The sequence below is a fragment of the Fonsecaea multimorphosa genome (genome assembly GCF_000836435.1).
Source record: "Fonsecaea multimorphosa CBS 102226 unplaced genomic scaffold supercont1.24, whole genome shotgun sequence".
In the NCBI taxonomy this organism is placed as follows: Eukaryota; Fungi; Ascomycota; class Eurotiomycetes; order Chaetothyriales; family Herpotrichiellaceae; genus Fonsecaea; species Fonsecaea multimorphosa.
In genome coordinates, this window is record NW_015971658.1 from 236,234 (window position 1) to 258,118 (window position 21,885).

Sequence of the window (21,885 nt, forward strand, 5' to 3'; positions counted from 1 at the left end):
CCTCGCTTCTGTTGTGAGGAAGACGCAACTGTATGGACCTAGAGGTTTCATGTCGACGCACAGAACGACGTGCGCGTTTGGACCAATCTCCGTATCAGATGGTCGGTGGACTCACACGTTGCTAGGGCCCTGCCAGTTTCGATTGCGTCCTCTTATACCGTTGAGAATACTCGTCGAGAGACAGCCAGATGTGGCGAGCAGAAATGCTCGGATATTCTGTATCAGAGTGGCGATGAAGCGGTTGGGGCCAGTCATTGAAATGAATGAATGTATCTCAACTCAAGCCAAAAACAAGCCTACCAATCTACGCAGCATGTAGCTTGAGATTTTATTTTGCTTAGGAGGAGCCTAGCCCCTGGAGAAGAAATTCTAAGAAGATCTTCTTATACCCCGTTTCGCTATGATACAATATCTAAGTCACATTCAATGTCCCGGTCCTCAATGCCCAATCCCGCCGGCAACCCAATTATTCCAATCCGCATCCCCGGGAGCCGGGAACATGCCTCTCTCCATGCCAGCACCTTCAGGCGGGCCTTGCATCGGTGGGTTCGGTGGCCTCGGTGGCTGTTGCTGTTGCGGTTGCGGTTGCGGTTGCGGCTGCAAACCCTGAGCTTGATTTTGGTTCTGATTTTGATTTTGGGCTCGACGCCTCTCCTCCTCCAAGACGCGCTGCCTGGCCTGGCGGGCGTAGACGAGCAGGGCGAGCGCGCCGGCGAGGGCGATGATGATAAGACTCTCGACGAGGCCGTCGTCGAATTCGTCCCATTCGTCTGCACCGTAGACGTCTCCTTGGACTCTTCCCGGACGTCCGCCCTGCTGCGGGCCTCGATCGGCGGCGTACTCGGCGTCGTTGCCGCCGCCACCGGCACCGGCAGCCATCCCTACTGGGTCGGCGTTGTAGCCCAAAAGATCATCGTCACCGTCGCGCTCCGCCCTCGCTAGAGCCTCGGCCTCGCGCGCGTCCATCTCCTCCGCGGCATCCAGGAACCTGTTCACCCACTCGATCCACGTCTTGGGCCTCCTCTGTTCCTCCCCTTCTTCCTCATCTTTGATCCCGTTGACTTTGCCGCCGCTCACGCCGTTCCACCAACTCCTAAGCCTCAACTTCGCCAACGCCAACGTCACGGGCAAGTAAGCCTCCTTGTTCATCTCCAGCGCGAGGTCGTAGTACCGCTTTGCCATGTGGAAATCTTGCGTGACGCTTCCAATTCCGTTTTCGTGCATCCACCCAAGGTTCCAGAGCGCTTGGGCGGAATGATGTGTCTCGGCGGCCGTAGTGTAGCATGTTGTAGCCTTTTCCAGGTTGGTTTTCGCTTCGGCGTTGTCTTCTCCGGTCGGGAAAAGAGTGAGCGCTGCGTTGGTCGGCGATGACAGCGAAAGGTAGTAGTCGCCCATTTTGATCAACGAGTCGACATTGGCTTGTTTGGCGGAGCGGGTGAAGTACGCGAGAGCCAGATGCGGGTCGTTGAGCAGTTTGCTCTTCTTCGAGCTCGGTTTGGCAGTCGAGAGGAGAGGAATACCCAGATTTGGCAGCGATATCACTGACGTCTTGTGATCGAGCAAGTATGCCACGTTGGCTTGGGCATTCTCATACCCTTGCTCCGCGGCCATGATGGAGGCAATATATGCTCTTTCAAAGTCTCCTCTTTCGTAGGCCGAGTTTGCTTCCAAAAACGAGGAATGCAAGACTTCTGCCCTTTCGGCGACCACCTTGTAGTATGCAGCTGCTAGGCCGCAATTACGTTCACGACCGACGCCTTGGTTGGTGAGTTCGGCGAGATAGTAGAACGACTCCATCACGCCTGCTCCTGCAGCGAGTTCAAAGTATCGCCCAGCGGTCTCAATGTCCCCTTGGTCCAAGAAAAGCACTCCCAAAGCTGATTGTGCCAAGGGAAGAGACTGTTCCGCTGCGGCCTTCAAGTACGAGCCAGCACGTGCCCCGTCCTGCGGCACGCCCAGACCATCGCGATACATCAAGCCCATGTGGTATTGCGCAAAGGAATCGCCCAGGGCAATACCTCGTTTGAACCAGATTTGAGCCTTTTCAAAGTTTTGTTCCATTCCCTCGCCACGAAGGAGCATGCGCCCAATATAGGCTGCCGCTTTTCCTGCCATACGTTCGATCCCCTTTGGCGCTTTCGGGGACACCTTGCCGTCTTTGGTCCAGTAGGCCCGGGCAACTTTCATGAACTGACGCTGTGCCTTGCGGAAATTGCGCTTGTAGCCCCGAGGAGCTTCGTAGTAGTGCTTGCCCAGCGTGATGATGGCGTTGAAGTCCCCTTGTCGTTCTTTCGTGTCGAGGTAATCCAGGACATAGTCGATGTGAGCCGCAGTGAGGCCATCTCGGGGGGCATTGGGGCCAGAGGAGCTGACACTTGCGCCTTCGCCGTATATGCCTCCGTCAACTTCCACCCAGCGGTATGAGTTGCGAACAAAAGAGTGACCTCCTGGAGGGCCTGATTGCCAGTACGAGATCGCCTTGTCGGCGACTCTTTTGTAGTACGACACAGCTCTATCGCAGCTCCTGGGACACCCAATACCGGCATGATATCTGTACGCCAAGGTCATTTCGGACTTGATGTTCTCTTGTTCCGCAGCAAACGTGTGATATAGCACGGCCTTCGCCTGGTCTCTTTCCAGTCCGCCAATTCCCGTGCCGTACATCAACCCCAACATGTATTGTGCCGTTGAATTGCCGTCCAAGTCAGCTAACCGGTGGTACCAATATTTGGCTCTCTCGAGGTCGCGCGGATATGAGAAGTTGCCGTAGAAATTCATCTCGGCGAGCAGGAAAATGGCGTCTGGGTCGTCGAAAGAGGCCGCCGCTTTGAGGGAGTCCACGCCCTTCTTCAAGTCTCCTTTAACCTTCGGGGCTTTGTTGTCTTCCCGCGTAGGTGTATTCATGAACAGAGCGCGGAATATTATCCTCGTGTAGTGCCATACGGTGCCCAGGAGGCCAGAAGGATGCGCTGGGGTCACGCTGTCTTTCCATGTTGGTTCGAAATCCCGCAACACCGACCATACCTCGTGAACAATGTCATTTCCACCCTGCGCCCAGTAGTTGTCTTTTTCCTGCTCGCTTCGGGGGGAATCGAGCTCAGAGTCTACGACGTCGGCTCCAACAGTCGTCGAGGTTCGAGAAGCAGGGACGAGGATAGAAATTGCGATAGACAAATCTAGGGGCAATGTTTAGACCTGGGTTCAGACTCCAGTATGCACATGACTTACAGAGGAGGATCGTGAAGACCCCATTCGATCTCCGGGCCATCGCTGCAGGTTGCATGCAAGCGTTACCGACGATACATTATGAACGCGCGGAGCAGCTACAAGCGACAGCCTCGACGGAAGACAGCTGAGTAGGTCTTTGCGAGATCTGAGTCAATTCGATGGCAACAAGTGATCGCGTGGAGAAGCCAGACTGTCTTGAAGCATTCGGAAGCGCAGCGAGCGGCGCGATGACGCCAATCTCAGCCTTGCAGCCTTGCAGCCTTGCAGCCTCACTCGGCCACCGCGGCAGGGCTGGATCTCCAAAAGAATTAGGACTATCAACTTATTGTCATTACCATTATCGCATATGCAGTGGTTCGGTAACCTGTCGTATTTTCATAAGTCCCTATGTCCTATGACTGTTCGTGGCTTGATAGCGCACAGCATATGCAACATCCTAGCAGCTCCTGGCTTCCTCTCTCCCCTGCGCACATCAATAATAGTTTCTAACCTTCTTGGTGGTTAGCAGTCTTCTCGTCCCGATCCCGCTATCCTGCTTGCCATTTTTTGCACTTTTGCTTCGACCGTTGACTTCGGACTTAGTCTTCTTCTGGCCGTAATTTGGGACACTGTCATCATCCGTATCGATGAGGCCTCGTGGATCGCTCGAGTAAGTCAGGTCAACCACGGGTGAACCCAAAGGAATCTCGGACAGTCTTGACTGTCTCTGACTTTGCGACTGCTTGATGTCAGTCTGACTTAGAGCTGGAAGATCAGGGCTGTCTGATAGAGCCGGGCTTTTCCCTGTCCTTTTCGTCACATTGCGAAGAGACTTCCTGGATGGCGCTGGGGGAGAAACTTTCTTGGAGAGTGATCGGGTCCTCCTGCGATTTCTCTGGCTGGATATGAGTTCACTTAGGGATGGCAGGTCGCTCTCATCATCACTAACCCCGGAGTCATGGTACGAGGAGTCTTGACCATCGTACCCAAGTCCTCCTAAAAAAGAACTTCTGTCTGCAGTCTCTTCGGTGCCTGCCTCTTTGTTTTGAGAAGGCATCGAAGTCTTTTGGGATTGAGACTCTGGTACCTCGGATGCCAGCGGGTCGGGCACGTCCTCTGAATGGACCGGGTTTTCATCCTCACGGTTTTCAGCATCTATTTCACTTTTCTTCCCATATGAATCCGTGTTTGAAGCCTTCTCTGGGCCAGAGGCAATGGAGGATAGGTCAAGAGCCGGAGCTGGTGACTGCTTTTGTGCATCTTGATGCGTGCTGCTTTCGGTGGTGCGCGTCGGTGCCGAAGAGTTGATGTCCATTTGAGAGATATGAGGATAGTCAACAGTTTCCTGAGTCGGCATGTATGGCGACGAGGTTGTAGGGAGCTGGGAGCTCCATGTGGCATCACCACCGCCAGGGCCTTCATCGTGATTGGCATTGGTGTCTACATCTGATGAGGTGTTCATACCCGGCAAAGACGAATCGACACCAGATGATCTTGGACGAAATCTGTGAGGATATTGGCCTTGCGATTCAGTCATTGCTTCCCCGGGGCTGGAGGTCGCGTGGGCGTCCTCGCTAGCAGGGTTGGACATGGGTTGAAGTAGTTCTTCATCTAGGGCCGAGTTGAAACCAGCCTCCTTGATTATCCCATTGATCTCTTCTTTGCGAGGGGTATCGATCGTCTGCGCGGCTGCACTGGGCTTTTCTGCTGCTTTTACTTGCATATCTTGTTCGGCTGACTCGGGAATGACAGCGAATTGGTCGTCGCTCGACGATGTGGGTGCTCCGCCGCCCCTTATCCCGCTAACATGGTTGCTATCGGGCACTTCGATCACAGAGGGTCTGACCAGTTTCGCAGAGATCATGTCCGAGATTGAAATCTCGCGAATACCGTTGTCAACTCCTTCATCTAGATCTTCATTCGCCAGCTCGAATTTGCCGTAGACTTTTTGACCTGTTTGTGGATCGATTTTGCCTTTCGAATCTGCGGCCATCGAGTTCTTCGTCAGCCGAAGGTGCACAGTGCCGTCTTCATCCACTTGCGACACCTGACCAATTCTGTATTGAGACACTTCTGGTTGATAATTTGTTGACGCATCGACGTGCAATTCTTTATAGGCAACAGTGGCCCCTGGCAGGATCATTGCCTGCTCAAGCTCTGGAAGTCCGTCAATATCCTGGACTGGCACATCCTCTGAATTTCCGTCAAGAGTCGACACAGCATTGCTACCTGAAACATGAGCGGAGACCTCATCGTAGTCCAGGGTTGAAACATCAGGTGCAGAGGCTGTTTCTTCTTTCTCGCGCCACCGGTCATTTCTGCTCTGATAATACTGGCTTTGATCCCGTAGTTTTCGCTTGATCTTGGCTGGTCTTGCCCACCCTTGCTCGAAGGGAAATGGTGGCGGGGGCAAGGAAGCCCCAGGCTCTTCACATTCAACCGCGGCTACGATCAATTTGTTCTTCCAAGAACCGTCATCATTTTCCACAACTGGCTGGCGTTCGGGAGATTCAAAAGCACTGCTGTCCCCAAGCCTCTTTTGCTGTATTGGTTGCCGATGGGTTTGTGACAACTTCTCCCTCAGTGCTTGTCTCTCTTCGGCGTTCTTTGGCGCCCTCAAACCTAAGGATCCGAAAACAAGACGACGAGTACTGGCCACATCGAGCCTGGCTCGCTTTGGAGCCGATTCCACGGCCATCACGGGCTCGATCTGAGAGGCCCCGAGTGGCTTGACCTCAGCAGATCTGGGTTCGATGGAAGTGCCACTGGTTATGACAGACCCGGCGTCATTGGCAGGGTTCACATTTTCCTTCTCGGCCTCATTCACGGCTGGCATGGCCATTGATTCTTCAGCACTGTTCACTTCTGGGATATCTTCTTGGATCGGGCCGTCAGCTTGTTGCTCGACAGCCACCATCTGTTCTGCTACCATCTTCTGTTGCTGTGCAGACTCGTACTTCGCGAGCTCCTCGAAGCCCGCATTCTCGGGGAGAAATCCTTGCTTCTTGAGCTCATTTAGCCGCTTCCTTCTTTTTGCCCTGACATTGTTATAGTGCGTCTTGTTTGTTCCCTGGAAAGGAATGCCTACCGATGGCTTTGCCGGCTTTCCTGGATCTGAATTTGTCTGGAGTGCTGCGATTGACGTGGCTGCCTTCGTCTCTTCGACATCTGATTCGGATTCAGATTCGGACTCGGAATCAGACGAGGTTGCAGATTCTGACGAAGTGCTTTCCACAGATTCTGACTCGGATTCCGAGGTAGAGGAGATGTCGCCATCACTCTCATCGTTCTCTGGAAGAAAGCTCGGTGATGTGTCGTCAACATCATCATCTCTGATGAGGTTCAAAACTCGCTTCTTGGCTTGCTGAATGGCAATCTCTTCCATCATGCTATCGGCATCAGAGTCGGAAGATGTGACATCGGAGCTCGAGGTTACATCTGGATCATCTGAATCATCGGAGTCATCCTCGACAACGTTTCTCAAACTATTTTCTGCTTGTCGATGTGCGATCTCCCTCATCATACGGTCCGAGCTGGCATCGCCATCATCACCCAGGTCAGCTCTACCGCCTCCTTGGCCATTGGGTAAACCATGGACCTTGGCAGGTGAACTGTGTATGGGACTGGAGAACCCTTCAAAGGTCTCGTTTTCGTGCGCTTCGCCGTCGTCCTTGATGTCTCGTTTTCTTTTCAGCTTTCTGTCAAGGACTTGTAACGCAATAGACATGTTGGCAGCTTGTTCAATCGCAGCAGCATCTTCAAGCAGGTGCTTGAGCTCTGAGGAAAGATGCTCGTCTGCATTTCCACCATTCAGCTCGAATTCGTCTTCCGAGTCAGCATCGGCGTCATCAAAATCCTCTCTGACAGTGACTTGGGATTGTGGCTCGTCAATGTCGGCATCATCTTCATCCACATAATCGTCATCGTCATCGTCATCCTCTCCTTCTTGATTCGCAAATGGCACCAAAGCACCCATGTGATCGTCCTTCTCCTCCTCATCAGCAGCAGGGAGAATGCGCTTCTCATTTTCCTTGTTCGAAACATCGGTGTCCTCGTCGAATAGGAGCCTCCTCTTCTTCCTCGGTGGAATGACAATACCCGGTCTGGCAGTCTTCCTCAACCACTGTCTACCGAATGCCACACCATCAATCAAATGTCTGCCGTCGCCCGTGATCTGATGCCGTCCACCTAACCTCCTAACCCTCAGATCCTCAGTGCTCAGCGCCCTAATCACCACTTCATCATCTTCTCTTAAAACACTGTGCAGGGTTTGATAATGCAAGCACTCGTACGTCAAGTGTTGGTCCGCCGTGGCAGCGACTTCGACGGCGTAGTCTTCAAGACCCCATTCGCCGTCCGCGGACTCTAGGGGAACGAGGTCATTGACGTCGGCGAGAAGGTCGGCGATCGTTGCGGAGCGGGACTTGGTATGTGAGGCGGGGCCACTGCCTGTTGTGTGGATGATGGTCACGGGCGGGAGAGAGTGCCGCTGGATGAGGAGTTGGAGCCGCATCTTTGTGTGCCGGCAGGTGCAAAGGGAGGGATTACACGCACCCGGCGCCGACGATTGAAGTAAACAAGAACGCAGAAGAGCTGGAAGGAAAGAAAACAGTAAAAAGTCGCTGCGGTGTGGGATCAAGCTCGTGCTCGCATGGAGAGGCAGATTCGGTTGGAGTCGATCGGCGCAACTCTGCCAAGCCGCGCCGCGATTCAAAAAAATTAGCGCGACGAGGCTGAGAATCAAATATTGTAGTTGTTGGGAGCCTCCCTGACCGTCCAGTACTTGGAAGTGGCATTTGCATTACAGCAGCCCACAGTTACCTCTACTTGAGAGAAACACTTCTTGAAGAGTGATAATGAACCAGAAAAAGTACTTCATTAGATGGCGCTAAATTCCAATACGCTCACATATCCCACATCTTGGAGTCTCTCCTTTAGGCCCACTTTGCTCCAGAACCCTCCATGTTATACACATTTGTTTTCCCACCAGAACCATATGAATTGTATAAAAGAACTGCCCGGTCTGGAGCACCTGCAGGCACTTCAAGCTCAAGGAGCGGTAACGATGAACGGCGATGTACCGAATGTGGTAGGGGGCGTCTCAGGCGGCGTTGGCTGGACCTCCCTGAATGATATCTGGACACTCATTCCGGCCAATTTGCTCTCCATGTCGGCCAATCTGCGCTCGAGGTCCTTGATCTTCTGTTCCATTGCGGCGACATCGGTGGCCTCTTTCTGCGGTTGTTGAACTGGAGCCGGGGCTGGGGCTGGAGCTGGAGCAGCCGCCTTCTGTGTCTCCGGAGCAGCAGCCACGGGTGCAGGGACATCTCCATTCGTCTGTTTCTCGCCGTTGAGCTCTGCGAGGAATTTCATGGCTTCTTTCCTGACATCATATCCAAAGAAGAACTGGCAGATCGGTGGGCTGTGCGGCATTGATCCTGTGGGCGGCAGAGGGCCAGAGTAGTATTTTCGGATTTCGGCTTCTTGCTTGGCATAGTTGGCCGCAGCTTGAGGTCCCGGAACGACAGGGTCGGTCAGAATCTGTGTCGCGGAAACTCGGGGCAGCCGGAAGGCTTCGAACTGTGCCAGGCGCTGCAGCAGCTTCTCGGATGGAGCCGAAGTAACGTCTCCGGTGGCGGGCACATCAGCAAGGAAGAGTTCGAGCGCAGCAGCGTCTTCAATGGAGGACGAAACTCCCTGGGCGTGAGTCAAGAGCATAGGGTGGCAGGCATCGCCAATCAAGACAGCCTTGCCCTTAGTCATCTTGCTCAAGGGATCTCTTTTCATTTGGGTGTAGACTTTCACCTCGGGGGACTTCAAAAAGACCTTTTTCACCGCCGGATGGAAACCGTCGAGAACTTTCTCCAAGTCCTCGTGTGTCGCGGGGAAGTTCCAGTCCTCAATCACCACGTCGTCTTCACTGCTTGCATGCTGACCGAGTCTCCGGTGCACCGCCAGCACATTGAGAATTTCGTTGTTTCGGCAGGGATAAGTGACGGCCATGACGCCCTTGGATGGTAAAGCGGGGGCCCAGAACCCAGGCGGTTGGTTCTCGAACAGGAATTTGGTCTCCTCGTCTGCGAGGATGTCCTTCATGGGAATGAGGCATCGATATGCTGTCTGGCCGCTCCTCTTCATGGGGACTTCCTTGCCGGTAATCTTAGCGTTCAAGCGATCCTGGCAACAAGGTCAGCGAAAATGTCGCAATATGGTCGGTTATGAGCAACGCTAACATGCTGGCCATCAGCGACGACAACTAGATCCTTTTGCACTTTCGTTCCATTCTTCAATGAAATGACTCCAGTCTCAGGGTCCACGTCCATCACTTGGGTTCCCAACCTGATGATCGCCCCAGCTTCCTCGGCTTGTTCCCTCAGGCGGCGGTGCATATCGACCCGGTGATAGAAGAACCACTTGTTGCCGTATAGTTTTTCCGCGTTGGAGAAGTTCAATGTCGGGGCCATTGGCTCCAGTGTGTCACCCTTTGGTCGACGAACCTGGACGCGTCTGTCAGCTGACATGTTCTAGTAGCGCCGGGCGAGGATCCCAGTCGTGGAGATATAATAGTAATCATATCTCCTGAAATGCAGATCCCTCGATCCGTCGTATTTACCTGGATGTTCTCGATTCCTCCGGCTTTGGTGGTGTCAAATCCCCAGTGCTCCAGAACCCGGGTACCATTTGGTGGGATAGACACGGCTGCGCCATTTTCGTTCTTGAATTGAGAGCGCTCAAATATCTAAGGGCGAAAGGGTCAGTTGTTTGCTCCGATCGCACAGTTTGGATAAGAGTACAAGGGCCATCTATGTTCAGGGAGATTAGTCTAACTGACCTCAACGTCATGGCCGATTTTCCTCAAAGCAATGGCGGCACTCAGTCCAGCAACACCAGCGCCGCAAATTCCCACTTGCAAAGCGACCATCTTGGAAGCTATGAGAGGTGAAGATGATAGGGATCGCTTCGAGATTCAGTCCGGTAAGAAACACAAGCAGGGAAAAACTGGAGGAAGTAAAATCGCAATCAGGTTGGGACGACCAGACAATTTGAATGCGGCGGCTCAGCGAGGTGGGAAGCAAGATCTCCGCCATGCGGACCTGAAAGTTACTTATAATACTATCTCGAGCAGACCACTCACCTTGCCCTCCGTAAGATACGAGGAGCGTACAGGGATAAGGAGACCAAGCTATGCGGTTTCTCCTGCTAGCGGCTTCGACAGCGTGCGTCCATGAAGAGGGGTGTGGATGAGATGGTTCACCTGTGAACGGGCAAGGTGCAATGGCCCCTGGCACCTGCAGTCAGCCATTTCAGCCATTTTGTTCTAGCCCAAACCGTCCCACGGAGGATTGAGGAGTTGATTATTGACGACCGTCTAGCCGTCAGCGTCAGACTTTCGGGCCATCGACTCGCAAAGTCTCGGATGATGTGACATTTCAAGAGGCGCAAAAAGAACACGCAAGAAGTCAACATGTGGAAAGGGCCAGTGGCCAGAAACGGTTGGCCAACACAGCCACCCCAGCTTAGCGCTAGGGGCGCCGAGGTCGTTAACGTCCCCATGGTTTGAAGAACCGAGACCGCAAGTAGTAATCCAGCATCGTGGAACCTTGGAACAGCCTTGGGAAATTCCGTGACAAGTAATCGCAATTGATCACTTTGTAGATTCATCTTGGTTTGTATGCGCACAGGGCACCAGGATGTATATAAAAGCGAGAGAACCTTACCTTGTCCACAACTCCCGTGTTGTAATGGCACCTGCATGCTGACTTGGGACATGCTGGGAGCACGTTGCTGTGCGGAGGTAGGGAGGACACAGGGAGCCGTGGGAGGCCCAGTAATTACTCGTACATGGTACCCGTAAACCCACATTGACCTTGTTCAGGTCGGATAAGTCAGCTGGAGAAAGACAGGGGTAGTCCAAAGGCTTCGATAGGGCTTGGGAGTCGGCCCACCAGAGCTAGCTTGCGGATAAGAGACAATCTCCAATCTCCACGTGGTGGTTGATTCACCGTTTCGGGCAGAAAAGAGGCGTTCACCATGGCGCCTCAGCTGCATCTGGACCCCGAAGCTAATTTAACGGGCGCCAGCCGAGGATTTAGGTCTCCCAGTGGTGCCAGGAAGCTTCCAGGAGGCGAGGAGTCAAGGGAGGCTCCTGGGGGACGCCTGACTGGAGCCCAGGGGCTCGACCAGGCAATGCAAGAGGAAAATCCTATCCAATTTGAGGGGTTGGGAACTCAAAAAGGTGTCTCGCATGTTAGCTGCTGTTGTAGCTGGTCTGTGAGAAGCTTTTCCCAGGGGTTGTGTTGACTTGAACCTTAGTTATAGGAATCTCTACATCTCCCATAGTCCGCATAATCTTGAGGGAGGACACGACAATGACCATAATCCATCAAACAGGCTGAGCTATCAATCCGGGGAAGGGAGAGGACAGAATGCGGGTGATGCTACCTCGGGATAGTAGTGAGTCTCGATGCTCTCAATTTCAGGCCCTGGATCTGCCCGACTACCGAATTTTGAAGAGCCGCTGGTAGCCTCAGGCACGTTCAGGGGGCGAATTCTCCTGTCTTGTATTCGCCCACGGTTCCAGGACGGTAGTTGTAAGTTATTAGCTGGGAAGCTCTCCATTGTCGAAGGAACCGCCAGACAGTGGTTTTGATCTTCGAATCTGACGCTATTTTCCTTCGGCACCCACTTTCTTATGATGTTCTCCTTTCCCTAGTTGATCGCAGAAAGAGATAGCTTCACCACGGAATTGAGGAGTGAGTGTGGTCTCACAGGTCACGGCATCTATCCGAATGGTCGTTCATATTGCTTACTTGCCCGGTTTCCAGTCCCTCGACTGACCAAGACGGGAGCGGATAGTTTTCTTGTTGCGCACATTGATGTCAGCCCTATATGACCATGAGCATTTCCTGGAGTGTGCTTTCGTTTCGGATCACCAGTGATGCTGCTGACCAATGAGTTAGAACGTTTAGGGTGGTGATCCTTGAGATAACGTCACCATTTATACTTCACTTCGTGGGATGTTTGTCCATATAGATAAATTCTAGGGTCAGCCCGTGTCTGCGTCTCCAGCGGTCTGCGCTTGTTTCCCTTTGACAGCGTCCGCTGACGGGTACTGACTGACTTAAACCCCAATCGCCCACCCTAAAAAGCTTTCTTCCAAAAGGCTCCTGCCGCCTCAAGGCGAGTCGCCTTGAACCTAGCCCTGGGCTCGGGAAGACCAGCGGAGTATGTTAGTTCTGCCGTCGCTTTGGTGGTCACGGTCCAACCTGAGATATAACTGTTCGTAGAGCGTAGGGCAGCGTGTCCTGGCTTGGACCGCCATTACGATGGTTCCCGCCAATCGAGAAGCTCTGGATTGAAGAGCTTTTTTGACGATGAAGATGAGTGATATGCAGAGGAATCACAGTCGACAGAATCTTGCATTCTGCTCGGATAGTCGTGTCATCAAAGCATAACACCAGCTGTACCCTGGGTTCTCAGAACCAATCGGAACGAGATTTCTTTCATGACGCGGTTGGTAGAGAGCCTGCAGTTGCAGTGATAGCAGCAAGAGAGATAGAGGGTTCAAAGGTTGGGCTCCATCATCAATGAGGCTATGGTTGCAGCAGGAAATGGAAGGAACGACTGCTCCGTGTGTCGATTTACTTGCAGCCTTGTGAGACTAACCTCTTTCGTATTAGCCCGCTAAAGCCTCGTGTGTCGCTTGTCGGAGAAGGCCGGGAGGAAGTCTTGAACAGATACAATACCTAGGTATCGACGACAGCGTCATCGTAAGAGTGGATGAGATGGCCGTCCGCGATTAGTCTTATCCGTTCTACTGTCCTCGGATGCACGCACAAAATGCCCTGGTCAGAAATGCTGCTCAAAGGAACCCCAATCATAAAAGGGGAATGTACTCGGTACAGGACAACGGAAGCACGAGGCAAAGACTTCTGCACGAATCGTCAATAAACCACTAGGCAAAACTCTTCCCGGCCACTCTGAACTTCCTCACTCGCAACCTGACCCTTTCTCCAACAAACAATATAGCCGGGCTTGGACTATTGCCAACAAACAATATAGCCGGGCCTGGACTATTGCCTGTGCCCCTCGGCAATCAGGAACTTCTCACGAAACTCCTCCAACAAAACCCCCGCACAGAGGTCATTTGGGTTTCGCTGCGGCGTCTTCTCTCCAACACCATCATGTGGGGTGGGGGCCTATGAGGTGTGTGCATTCTGCGTGGCAGTGTCAGTGTGGAAATAGTCTCTCGAGCAATATAAACCTGAAGTGCCGGTCCAGACGCCCAGCTTTTTGCCATCCTGTTGGGACTATTCAACTCAAGGTCCTATCCATATCGCCACTTGCGGATTCACAGACCTCGACGATTCGCAATTCATTCATCTCCTACGTATCATACGAACCGAGACTTCGAGCATCAGAGGAGTCGTTCACCACTCCAGCGAGCCAACATGGCGCCAAAGACTTTGAACGATTTGAAGCGCAAAGACCTGTTTCAGACAAAAGGGTACATCAATGAAAGTTGGGTCGATGCAGCCTCGGGCAAAACATTTGATGTTTACGACCCAGCTACTCTGGACAAAATCGCAACCCTCCCCGAAATGGGCGCCGCGGACACCGACAAAGCCATCACAGCTGCCCACGAGGCCTTTCAAAGTTTCAAAAAGACAACCGCCCGCCAGCGTGCAAGGTGGTTGCGAAAGTGGAGCGACCTCTGCCTGGAGAATGCCGACGATCTTGCATTGATTCTGACTCTTGAAAATGGCAAAACCTTGGTCGAAGCCAAAGGTGAAGTCACTTATGCGGCTTCTTTCCTCGAATGGTTTGCTGGCGAAGCAGAAAGGGTGCACGGCGAAGTCGTTCCCACAGCCAACTTGAATCAACGCATCTTGACATTCAAGCAACCTATTGGGGTCGCCGCATGTCTCGCTCCTTGGAACTTCCCAATTGCCATGATCACGAGAAAAGTGGGCGCAGCGTTAGCAGCAGGTTGCACCACAGTATGGAAACCAGCGGGGGAGACTCCGTTGAGCTCTCTTGCACAAGCCGTCCTTGCGCATGAAGCCGGATTTCCCAAAGGCTCAATCAATGTTATCACCACCCTCAATCTCGTCAACGAAGTCGGCGAAGCACTTTGTAAGAGCAGTCTGGTCCGAAAACTGAGCTTCACAGGCAGTACTCGCGTTGGTAAACTCCTTGCAAGACAATGCAGCGATAGCCTCAAGAAACTGTCGCTCGAACTGGGTGGAAACAGCCCGTTCATCGTGTTTGATGATGCGAAAATTGACACAGCGGTAGAAGCTTGCATATTGGCCAAATTCCGAAACTCTGGGCAGACCTGTGTCACTGCCAACCGGATTTTTGTCCAGAAGGGTATCTATGACAAGTTCGCCGAGGCTCTGACGGTCAAAATTAAATCGCTTAAAGTCGGCCCAGGAACTGAGGAAGGAGTCTTCGTGGGCCCATTAACGCACGAGCGAGCCGTCGAAAAGGCAATGAACCACATCAACGGTAAGAGGCAGGACTGGGCGTTCTTCACCAAACGGCAGCTAACTCAGAATAGATGCTAAGAAACACGGCGGGCAGGTCGTCCTCGGCGGAGAGCCGTTGAAGGACTTCAAAGGTTATTTCCTTCAGCCAACAATTATCAAAGGGATGAATCGGGAGATGATCACCACGCGGGAAGAGACTTTCGCTCCCGTTGTCGGTCTTTACGAATTCGACACAGAGGAAGATGTCATCAAAATGGCGAATGACTGTGATGTTGGTCTGGGATCGTTCATCTGCACTGAAAACATCCCACGAGCATTTCGGGTCACGGAGGCATTGGAAGTGGGCATGGTCGGCGTCAACCTTGGGCTGCTCAGTGCTTGCGAGAGTCCCTTTGGTGGTGTGAAGGAAAGTGGTTATGGTCGAGAAGGGGGCCGACAGGGCATCGAGGAATATCTGAGTGTCAAGTCCATGTTGATCAACGTCGCCAATTGAGGCTGGTGGCTATGGCTCAGTGAACTGTAATTATCAGTTGTCTCAGGATCCACGGGAATGTCTAATCCGCTTTCTCGCCCTTCTCTTCTGGACCGTCCCTCTTCTGCGCATTTCCTGCCTTTATTTCTTCGTAGTATAGCATCGCGTACCGGGTCAAGATCACAAGGCTGATAGCACGATTCGTCACCTCGGGGGCTTCTTTGCCGTGAGTAGCAAAGTAGTAGATATCGAGCCCGATTCCAGCGATTAACTGCACCCAACCGGTGACGTGCAGGATGGGTCTGAACGAAGACACGCCGCCAAAGTAGGCGTACATCCAGAAGTGGTGAAAGCAGTTGAGAAAGGCGAACAGCTGCCACTCCGAGGCATTCAGGACCCGGAAGTGTGTCAGAAAGGGCGTCGTGATGTGGTGAAACGCCATGTGTGGACTGATAGTGGTGCCCGCGGCCACGAGGTTGAAGACGTCAATGTACTCGTAGAATTTGGACAGGTGGTAGATGTACGCAAGGTCCGCGCTCTTGACCTGCCCGAGTTTTTGGAAGTGGAAGACGTCGTTGAGGATCGAGTACGCCAGTGCCAGCGAGAACAGGGCGTAGACCTGGCTGTTGAGACGGGTCACCGGTCGAGCGAAGCTGAAGGGCCCGTTGCGCACGACATAGGCTCTCAATGTACTCCAGAGAAAGATGAATGGCCCGGTCGTCAAGATGACGCTTGGGAGGGAGGTCAAAGGTCTGCTATCTTCAGAAGACATATCTGCTAAACTGAAGGTTCTCTGCAGATTCAAGGAATACCTTGGAGTGAGACAGTTTTTCTTCACGGCGTTGAGAGGGTCGAACGCAAAATATGTAGAGTTGGTCAAAGCATGAAAATGAAAAATGTTTGATCATTGATGCGAGTGAAACATGGTGAGTCACAAAGAGCCGCAACACTGAGCCGGCGGCAGCAGCGGCAGCGTATTCGTATAAACTCCAAACAAGCTGCTAAAGGGGCGGGAGCAGGCAACAGTTCCATGAATACCAGCTATACACCGAGTCTATACAGGACTACTGACGGGCTCATCACGCTGTCTATGCTCTTTCTCTGCGGCATCTGCTCGTCACCCATTTAGCTCTACCCTGCGCTTCAAGATATTCCTCGCTTCCCCTTCACTGAGATGATATAGACCCATATCCCAAAGAGCCTTTCGTGCTGCTTCGTTGCTCTCGAAAATCAGCTTCTCCACGTCCCAAAGTCCAAGCTTCTTGACGCTGCCATCATCAGTGATGGTGTCATCTGCAGTAGCTTGTCCCTTCGTCTTTTCCTCGTCGTCATCATCATTAAAACCCCACTCATCTTCCTCGCCGTTCTCTAGCGTTTGCGAGGAATCGAGAGAAAGTAGATAGACTGCCTCTTCGAGCCGTTTTAGACCTGGTCCCGTAACCCCTCGCAATCTGCTATGCTTTTCGATGGTTGCTTTGATCTCGGACAGATCCCTCGCTAGCTGTGCTGCTCCAGTGGCTGAGAATGTGTGGTGCATGATAATGTTATCGTAGATCTCTCTCTGCACGGTGGAGCAGTAATGCTTGCATATCCTTCGCATGGATCCTGGAGCTAGTACGCGGGAAAGATACTCCAGCAGGGTGGCTGTTGTTTGGAAAAAGCCATCGAGGCTTGGGGAAGGCGCCATGGAAACTGGATCGGACATCGTCTCACCAAGAGACGACCACTGGGCAAGCTTCACATACGATCGGAGTGCGCCTCTTATGTTGACGTCGAAGAAGCGGAGCATTTCCTCCTCGCTACGTTCGCGTATTCGTCGATATGCCGAAGCAGTCTGGTCAAACAATCCACTTCCGTCTGCATCGCCATCCATTTCTGTTCCGTTCGACTTGATAGTCGTTGAAGTCTTATCCGCCACGTCGTCCACCTTCAAATCTGTGCCAATGGACGCACCTGTACTGCTGTTTGATTTGGCGCGATATTGAAGTTCATCCCACAGCTCCAAAAAGAACACATCATCGTTCCAATCCGACATTTTCCGTTCAAGGAATTCAGCACTACCAAATATCTTGGCCAGTGATTCCAACCCTTTCGAACCGAAGGCTTCAGCTTCAGACTGTCCCTGAAGTAACCGGCCGGCGGTATGGGAGGATACAAGATAGGCTTGCAATCCGCCGTGGAGGTGGTTGTGATAATCGTCGAAGATAGATAGTTGAATCTCCAGGAGAAACTTCATCTTCTGACTGAAAGATGAAAGACCTCGGTACCGATCTGTGATTGTCTCCAAAAGGTCATTGACGCGAATGGCTCCCTTGGTCGGCTTCGTTTCGGTGGCGTCTGCGTCAAAGTCGATGTCGTTGCTATCCGAAGCATCCCTAATGCTCTTGTATCGAGCAAGAGCAAAATCTTTCTCGACCTTGAGCCACCGAGCAAAGTAGCCGTGGGTGGTCAGCACCCTCCAAGTAATCCCTTTCCACTCTGCCAACATCCTGGGAATCGGAATGTACCCCCACGTATCACGAATGGCAGTATCAAATACCATCAACTCGTGCATGAAGTGAGACATCAATTGTGGTTGTTGTGAGATTTGGGGGAGAAAGGACAGGCACTTTGCTTCAACCATTGGCAGCAGTGCGGTGATGAATGCGGAGACTGCGTCAGTGTAGATGGATTCCAGAGCTTCAGACTGAGACGCTCTGTCATCTAGTATAGGACCCAGCATATTGTTCATGAAACCACTATTTGTCTCGAGTAGATCTAGGATGTGGGTGAGGAAGTATTCAGGCTTGTCCAGTCGATTCGTGGGTTTGTCCCCATAAAAGTGATAGCGGAACCTCACTGTTAAGGGTTGAACCATGACCTCAAGCGGGAGAAGCACGACAGGATCACGCGTCGAAGCCCGACTTCGAGTGTCGAGGCCTGCTGCGAACGCTCCGATCAGGTCAGGATCTTGTAGCTCGAGGAGTAATCTGACTTGCTGCTCCCATTTCTCCCGGATGTTGCCCGGAATATCCAACTCTTTCCCCGGCCATTTCATTTGTGCAAGAGTTTCCCGCAGACTCCGTTCCAGAGATTCCTTGATGTTGGTATAAAGCTGCTGCGACTGTTGCTCGAAAAGATACGCTAATTGAGGTGCTGCCCCTTCCGCAGCGGGCTGCGCATCCTGAATGTGTCTCAAAATGTCCCTCAGCTGAATATATGCTTTGACTGATATGTCCGGGCGTGTGGCTAAGTTCTCTTTCGCTTGGTCGCTCAAAGTGTTCAATTGCCGGACCAACACCAGATAGCCTTGAGCAACCTCGAGACTGCGCACCTTGCTCATCCTCGTTTCAATTTTTTGCGCCGCATCATCGCTCACGTTTGATTGTGCAAGGTCTCTGAGTCGCTGGTCTATGTCGGCGTGTTCCCTCTGGCATTCTTCGGCTTTCTCCCTTAATTCGTTGGCACGCTCGTTGACTCTATTCACAGCCTCCGAGTAGTCTTTTCGGGCATCTTCGAGCTGAGACACAATTAGATGCAGCCCGAATTGGGGATGTCAAACCTTACCTGCTTCCGTAACAGACTTTGCTGTTCCTGCACTCGTTGCAAAAGGCTGTCCACCTGTTCCAAGTCGGCCGCAGTCTGTATCTTGTCATTCAGATAGTCTTGCACCCGCGTCTGTACGTCCATGGTCTTGGTCATGTGCAGCTCAGCCATACTTGCGCCCTGAATACCTAGTATGGTAGCTGAATTATGGTATTAGAAGTTGACAGGTACTAGTATCTGGAAGAGGAAGTGGGACATGTGTTCGGTGTGTCTTTCTCCGACTGCGCAGCGCGTCATGGTTTTGGAGACGCGGCGCCACCATCTTAGAACTTTTGGTCGTGAAGTCACCACTTAATCACCTCCTCAACTCCTGAAACAGGTGCGGAATGATTGCCAGTTAGTCGCTGTGGGTAGCACTGGCGTCACTGCCAGTGCCCGTCATACTTGACAGTCATGGAGAGTCCGGCCAAGAGAAGGAAGAAGAACGACTCCAAACCTGCCGCAGTGGCGCACCGCAGCCTCGATTTCTTCTTTCGCAAGCAGAATGAACAACAGAAGGAAGAGAGGAACGGCACGGTACCGCATGAAGGCGTGGAAATACAGCAGTTTTCGTCTCCGGAGAAGCGGTTGACGGACGAGGAGTTGGCCAGAAAGCTCCAAGAAGAGTGGGCAAGAGAAGATGGACCGCAGCAGAGCAATCGTGAAGACGCCAATGGCCACCAGTTGCAAAAGCACGCAGAGACACATGAGCACAAGGCGGAAGAAGACATCAAAGACTTTGTATCCGCTGCTCTTGAAAAGACCCCTCCACCCGAGCCTCTGCCACAGTCGGACGTGAACAAGAAAGGTGTACTTGGATTGCAATCTACTGCCTCAGAAGAAGATACCATCACATTAACGATTCCCTTTGATCGGAGTCCTTTGCTGTTCGAACCTTCAAAATATGTCCCTGATTTGAAGAGACACTGGGCGGCAGACGGAGGTCATGCATCATACGCACTTCTGACTCGGTGCTTCGTGCTGGTCAATTCAACTCAAAGTCGGATCAAAATCGTGGATACATTGGTCAATTGCCTTAGGGTCATTATCGAGGCCGACCCTGAGAGTCTTCTGCCTGCTGTTTGGCTGGCTACCAACTCCATCTCGCCACCTTACATTTCTCTGGAATTGGGTTTGGGTGGCTCTGCGATTTCTAAGGCTTTAAAGAAGGTGTGCGGTCTCGATGGTGCTGGGCTGAAAACACTTTATGACAAGCATGGAGACGCAGGAGATGTCGCGTTCGAAGCAAAGAAGCGGCAGAGCTTCACACTGAGGAAACCGAAGCCGCTGACAATCCAAAGCGCATATCAAACACTGGTCAAGATTGCGAACAGTAAGGGCCATGGCAGTGTCGAACAGAAGCAACGACTTGTGGAACGCCTCCTTCAAGATGCGCGAGGACCAGAAGAATCTCGATACATCGTGAGAACTTTGGTCCAGCATCTGCGGATCGGAGCAGTCAAGACGACCATGCTGATTGCCCTGTCACGGGCTTTCCAGCTCTCGCGTCCAGCAGGCGCGGACTTCCCCATCCGAAACGCGGTCGAGCTAGCGAAACTTAAGAAAGAGGAATTGGCCGTTGTATGGTCAAAGGCAGAAGAGACCGTGAAGACATGCTTTGCACGACGGCCAAACTACAACGATCTCGTGCCTGGTCTCCTGGAGGTCGGAGTGTCAGAAGAACTGCTATTACGTTGTGGCCTGGCATTGCACATCCCTCTCCGCCCCATGCTGGGTAGCATCACTCGAGATTTGAGTGAGATGCTCACAAAGCTACAAGGACGAGACTTCAGTTGTGAATTCAAATACGACGGCCAACGAGCGCAAGTTCATTGTGACGAACGCGGTAAAGTGTCCATCTTCTCTCGCCATCTCGAAGTCATGACAGACAAATACCCGGACTTGGTGGCGCTGGTGCCCGAGATCCGTGGCGACGGGGTATCCAGCTTCATCTTGGAAGGAGAAGTCGTTGCTGTCGACAGGCTTACAGGCGAGCTTAAGACGTTCCAGACCCTCACCAACCGGGCCAAGAAGGACGTCGACATCGGTTCTATACAGATTGATGTCTGCTTGTTTGCGTTTGATCTCATGTACCTCAATGGCGAGCCGTTGCTTGATCGCCCCTTCCGAGAGCGACGCGGTCTGCTTCGCAGCATGTTCGTTGAGAAAGCACACCATTTTACATGGGTGAACAGCATTGACGCCACATCTGCCGATTCAGAGGCTGTGTTGGAGTTCTTCAAGTCCGCAACGGACATGAAATGCGAGGGCATCATGGTCAAAGTGCTAGACAACTTGCCGAATCCCGACCTTGTAGGCCCAGAAGAAGAAGAGGAAGAGGTGCTGCCCGCAGCTGCTGCACCAGTGACACCGAGCAAGAAGAAAGCTGGTGGCAAGAAAGGTCAAGCGGAGAGACAAGAGGAGAAGGAAAAGGGAACCCGTCGAAAAGCGCTCCTCGCGACATACGAACCAGACAAACGACTCGACTCGTGGCTTAAAGTGAAAAAGGACTACGCCCAGTCCGCCGACACGATCGACCTCATCCCCGTGGCCGGTTGGCACGGCCAAGGTCGGAAAGCGAAGTGGTGGTCCCCGATCCTACTCGCATGCCGCAACCCGGAGACTGGTAGTTTGGAGGTGGTCACCAAGTGCATCTCGGGATTCACCGACAAGTTCTACCAGGCAAATAAAGAAAAGTACGCCGAAGACGGCGACAACACGACGCGCACAAAACCGAGTTATATCGAGTATTCTGCGTATGAGCCCGACGTGTGGTTCGAACCGCAAGAAGTGTGGGAGATGGCCTTTGCGGACATCACTCTATCGCCGACGTACACGGCCGCGATCGGTCTGGTCAGTGAGGAGAGGGGGCTGAGTATGCGGTTTCCCCGGTTTTTGAGGGTGAGAGACGACAAGAGTATTGAAGAGGCGAGTACGAGCGAGTTCCTGGCTGGGCTGTACAGGAAGCAGGAGGCAAGGATCAAGGAGACTGCCACGGGAAAGGCTGGGGGAGAAGGTGACGACGGTGACGGAGACGAGGTTGAAGAATGAAGAACGTCTTGCCGGCAGTGACCGAACCAGTTGGATTCCAAATCCACAATGTATTATACTAATGGAATGCTTGTTTGCACCCGTATGACCACGAAATGA

The 21,885-nt window shown here is 52.6% G+C and overlaps 7 protein-coding genes across 7 annotated transcripts; 2 read left to right on the top strand and 5 right to left on the bottom strand.

The window, feature by feature from the left end:
• Positions 1-438: 438 nt before the first annotated feature.
• On the bottom strand, positions 439-3,268 carry Z520_09489 (uncharacterized protein; the record flags this gene model as incomplete). The annotated part of the gene is made up of 2 exons (XM_016779983.1): positions 439-3,176; positions 3,229-3,268. The coding sequence occupies 2 exons, from the start codon at positions 3,266-3,268 to the stop codon at positions 439-441; spliced, it is 2,778 nt and encodes a 925-aa protein (XP_016628922.1).
• Positions 3,269-3,700: 432 nt separating this feature from the next.
• On the bottom strand, positions 3,701-7,720 carry Z520_09490 (uncharacterized protein; the record flags this gene model as incomplete). Its single annotated transcript, XM_016779984.1, has 1 exon — positions 3,701-7,720. The coding sequence occupies one exon, from the start codon at positions 7,718-7,720 to the stop codon at positions 3,701-3,703; it is 4,020 nt and encodes a 1,339-aa protein (XP_016628923.1).
• Positions 7,721-8,256: 536 nt separating this feature from the next.
• Positions 8,257-10,129, bottom strand: Z520_09491 (uncharacterized protein; the record flags this gene model as incomplete). The annotated part of the gene is made up of 4 exons (XM_016779985.1): positions 8,257-9,384; positions 9,441-9,704; positions 9,821-9,946; positions 10,040-10,129. 4 exons carry the CDS (start codon positions 10,127-10,129, stop codon positions 8,257-8,259), a joined length of 1,608 nt encoding a protein of 535 aa, XP_016628924.1.
• Positions 10,130-13,658: 3,529 nt separating this feature from the next.
• Z520_09492 (uncharacterized protein) lies at positions 13,659-15,192 on the top strand (the record flags this gene model as incomplete). The annotated part of the gene is made up of 2 exons (XM_016779986.1): positions 13,659-14,718; positions 14,771-15,192. The coding sequence occupies 2 exons, from the start codon at positions 13,659-13,661 to the stop codon at positions 15,190-15,192; spliced, it is 1,482 nt and encodes a 493-aa protein (XP_016628925.1).
• A 61-nt stretch (positions 15,193-15,253) lies between these two features.
• Z520_09493 (uncharacterized protein) lies at positions 15,254-15,943 on the bottom strand (the record flags this gene model as incomplete). Its single annotated transcript, XM_016779987.1, has 1 exon — positions 15,254-15,943. The coding sequence occupies one exon, from the start codon at positions 15,941-15,943 to the stop codon at positions 15,254-15,256; it is 690 nt and encodes a 229-aa protein (XP_016628926.1).
• Positions 15,944-16,288: 345 nt separating this feature from the next.
• Positions 16,289-18,867, bottom strand: Z520_09494 (uncharacterized protein; the record flags this gene model as incomplete). Its single annotated transcript, XM_016779988.1, has 2 exons — positions 16,289-18,670; positions 18,718-18,867. 2 exons carry the CDS (start codon positions 18,865-18,867, stop codon positions 16,289-16,291), a joined length of 2,532 nt encoding a protein of 843 aa, XP_016628927.1.
• Positions 18,868-19,149: 282 nt separating this feature from the next.
• Positions 19,150-21,786, top strand: Z520_09495 (uncharacterized protein; the record flags this gene model as incomplete). Its single annotated transcript, XM_016779989.1, has 1 exon — positions 19,150-21,786. One exon carries the CDS (start codon positions 19,150-19,152, stop codon positions 21,784-21,786), a length of 2,637 nt encoding a protein of 878 aa, XP_016628928.1.
• Positions 21,787-21,885: the final 99 nt, after the last annotated feature.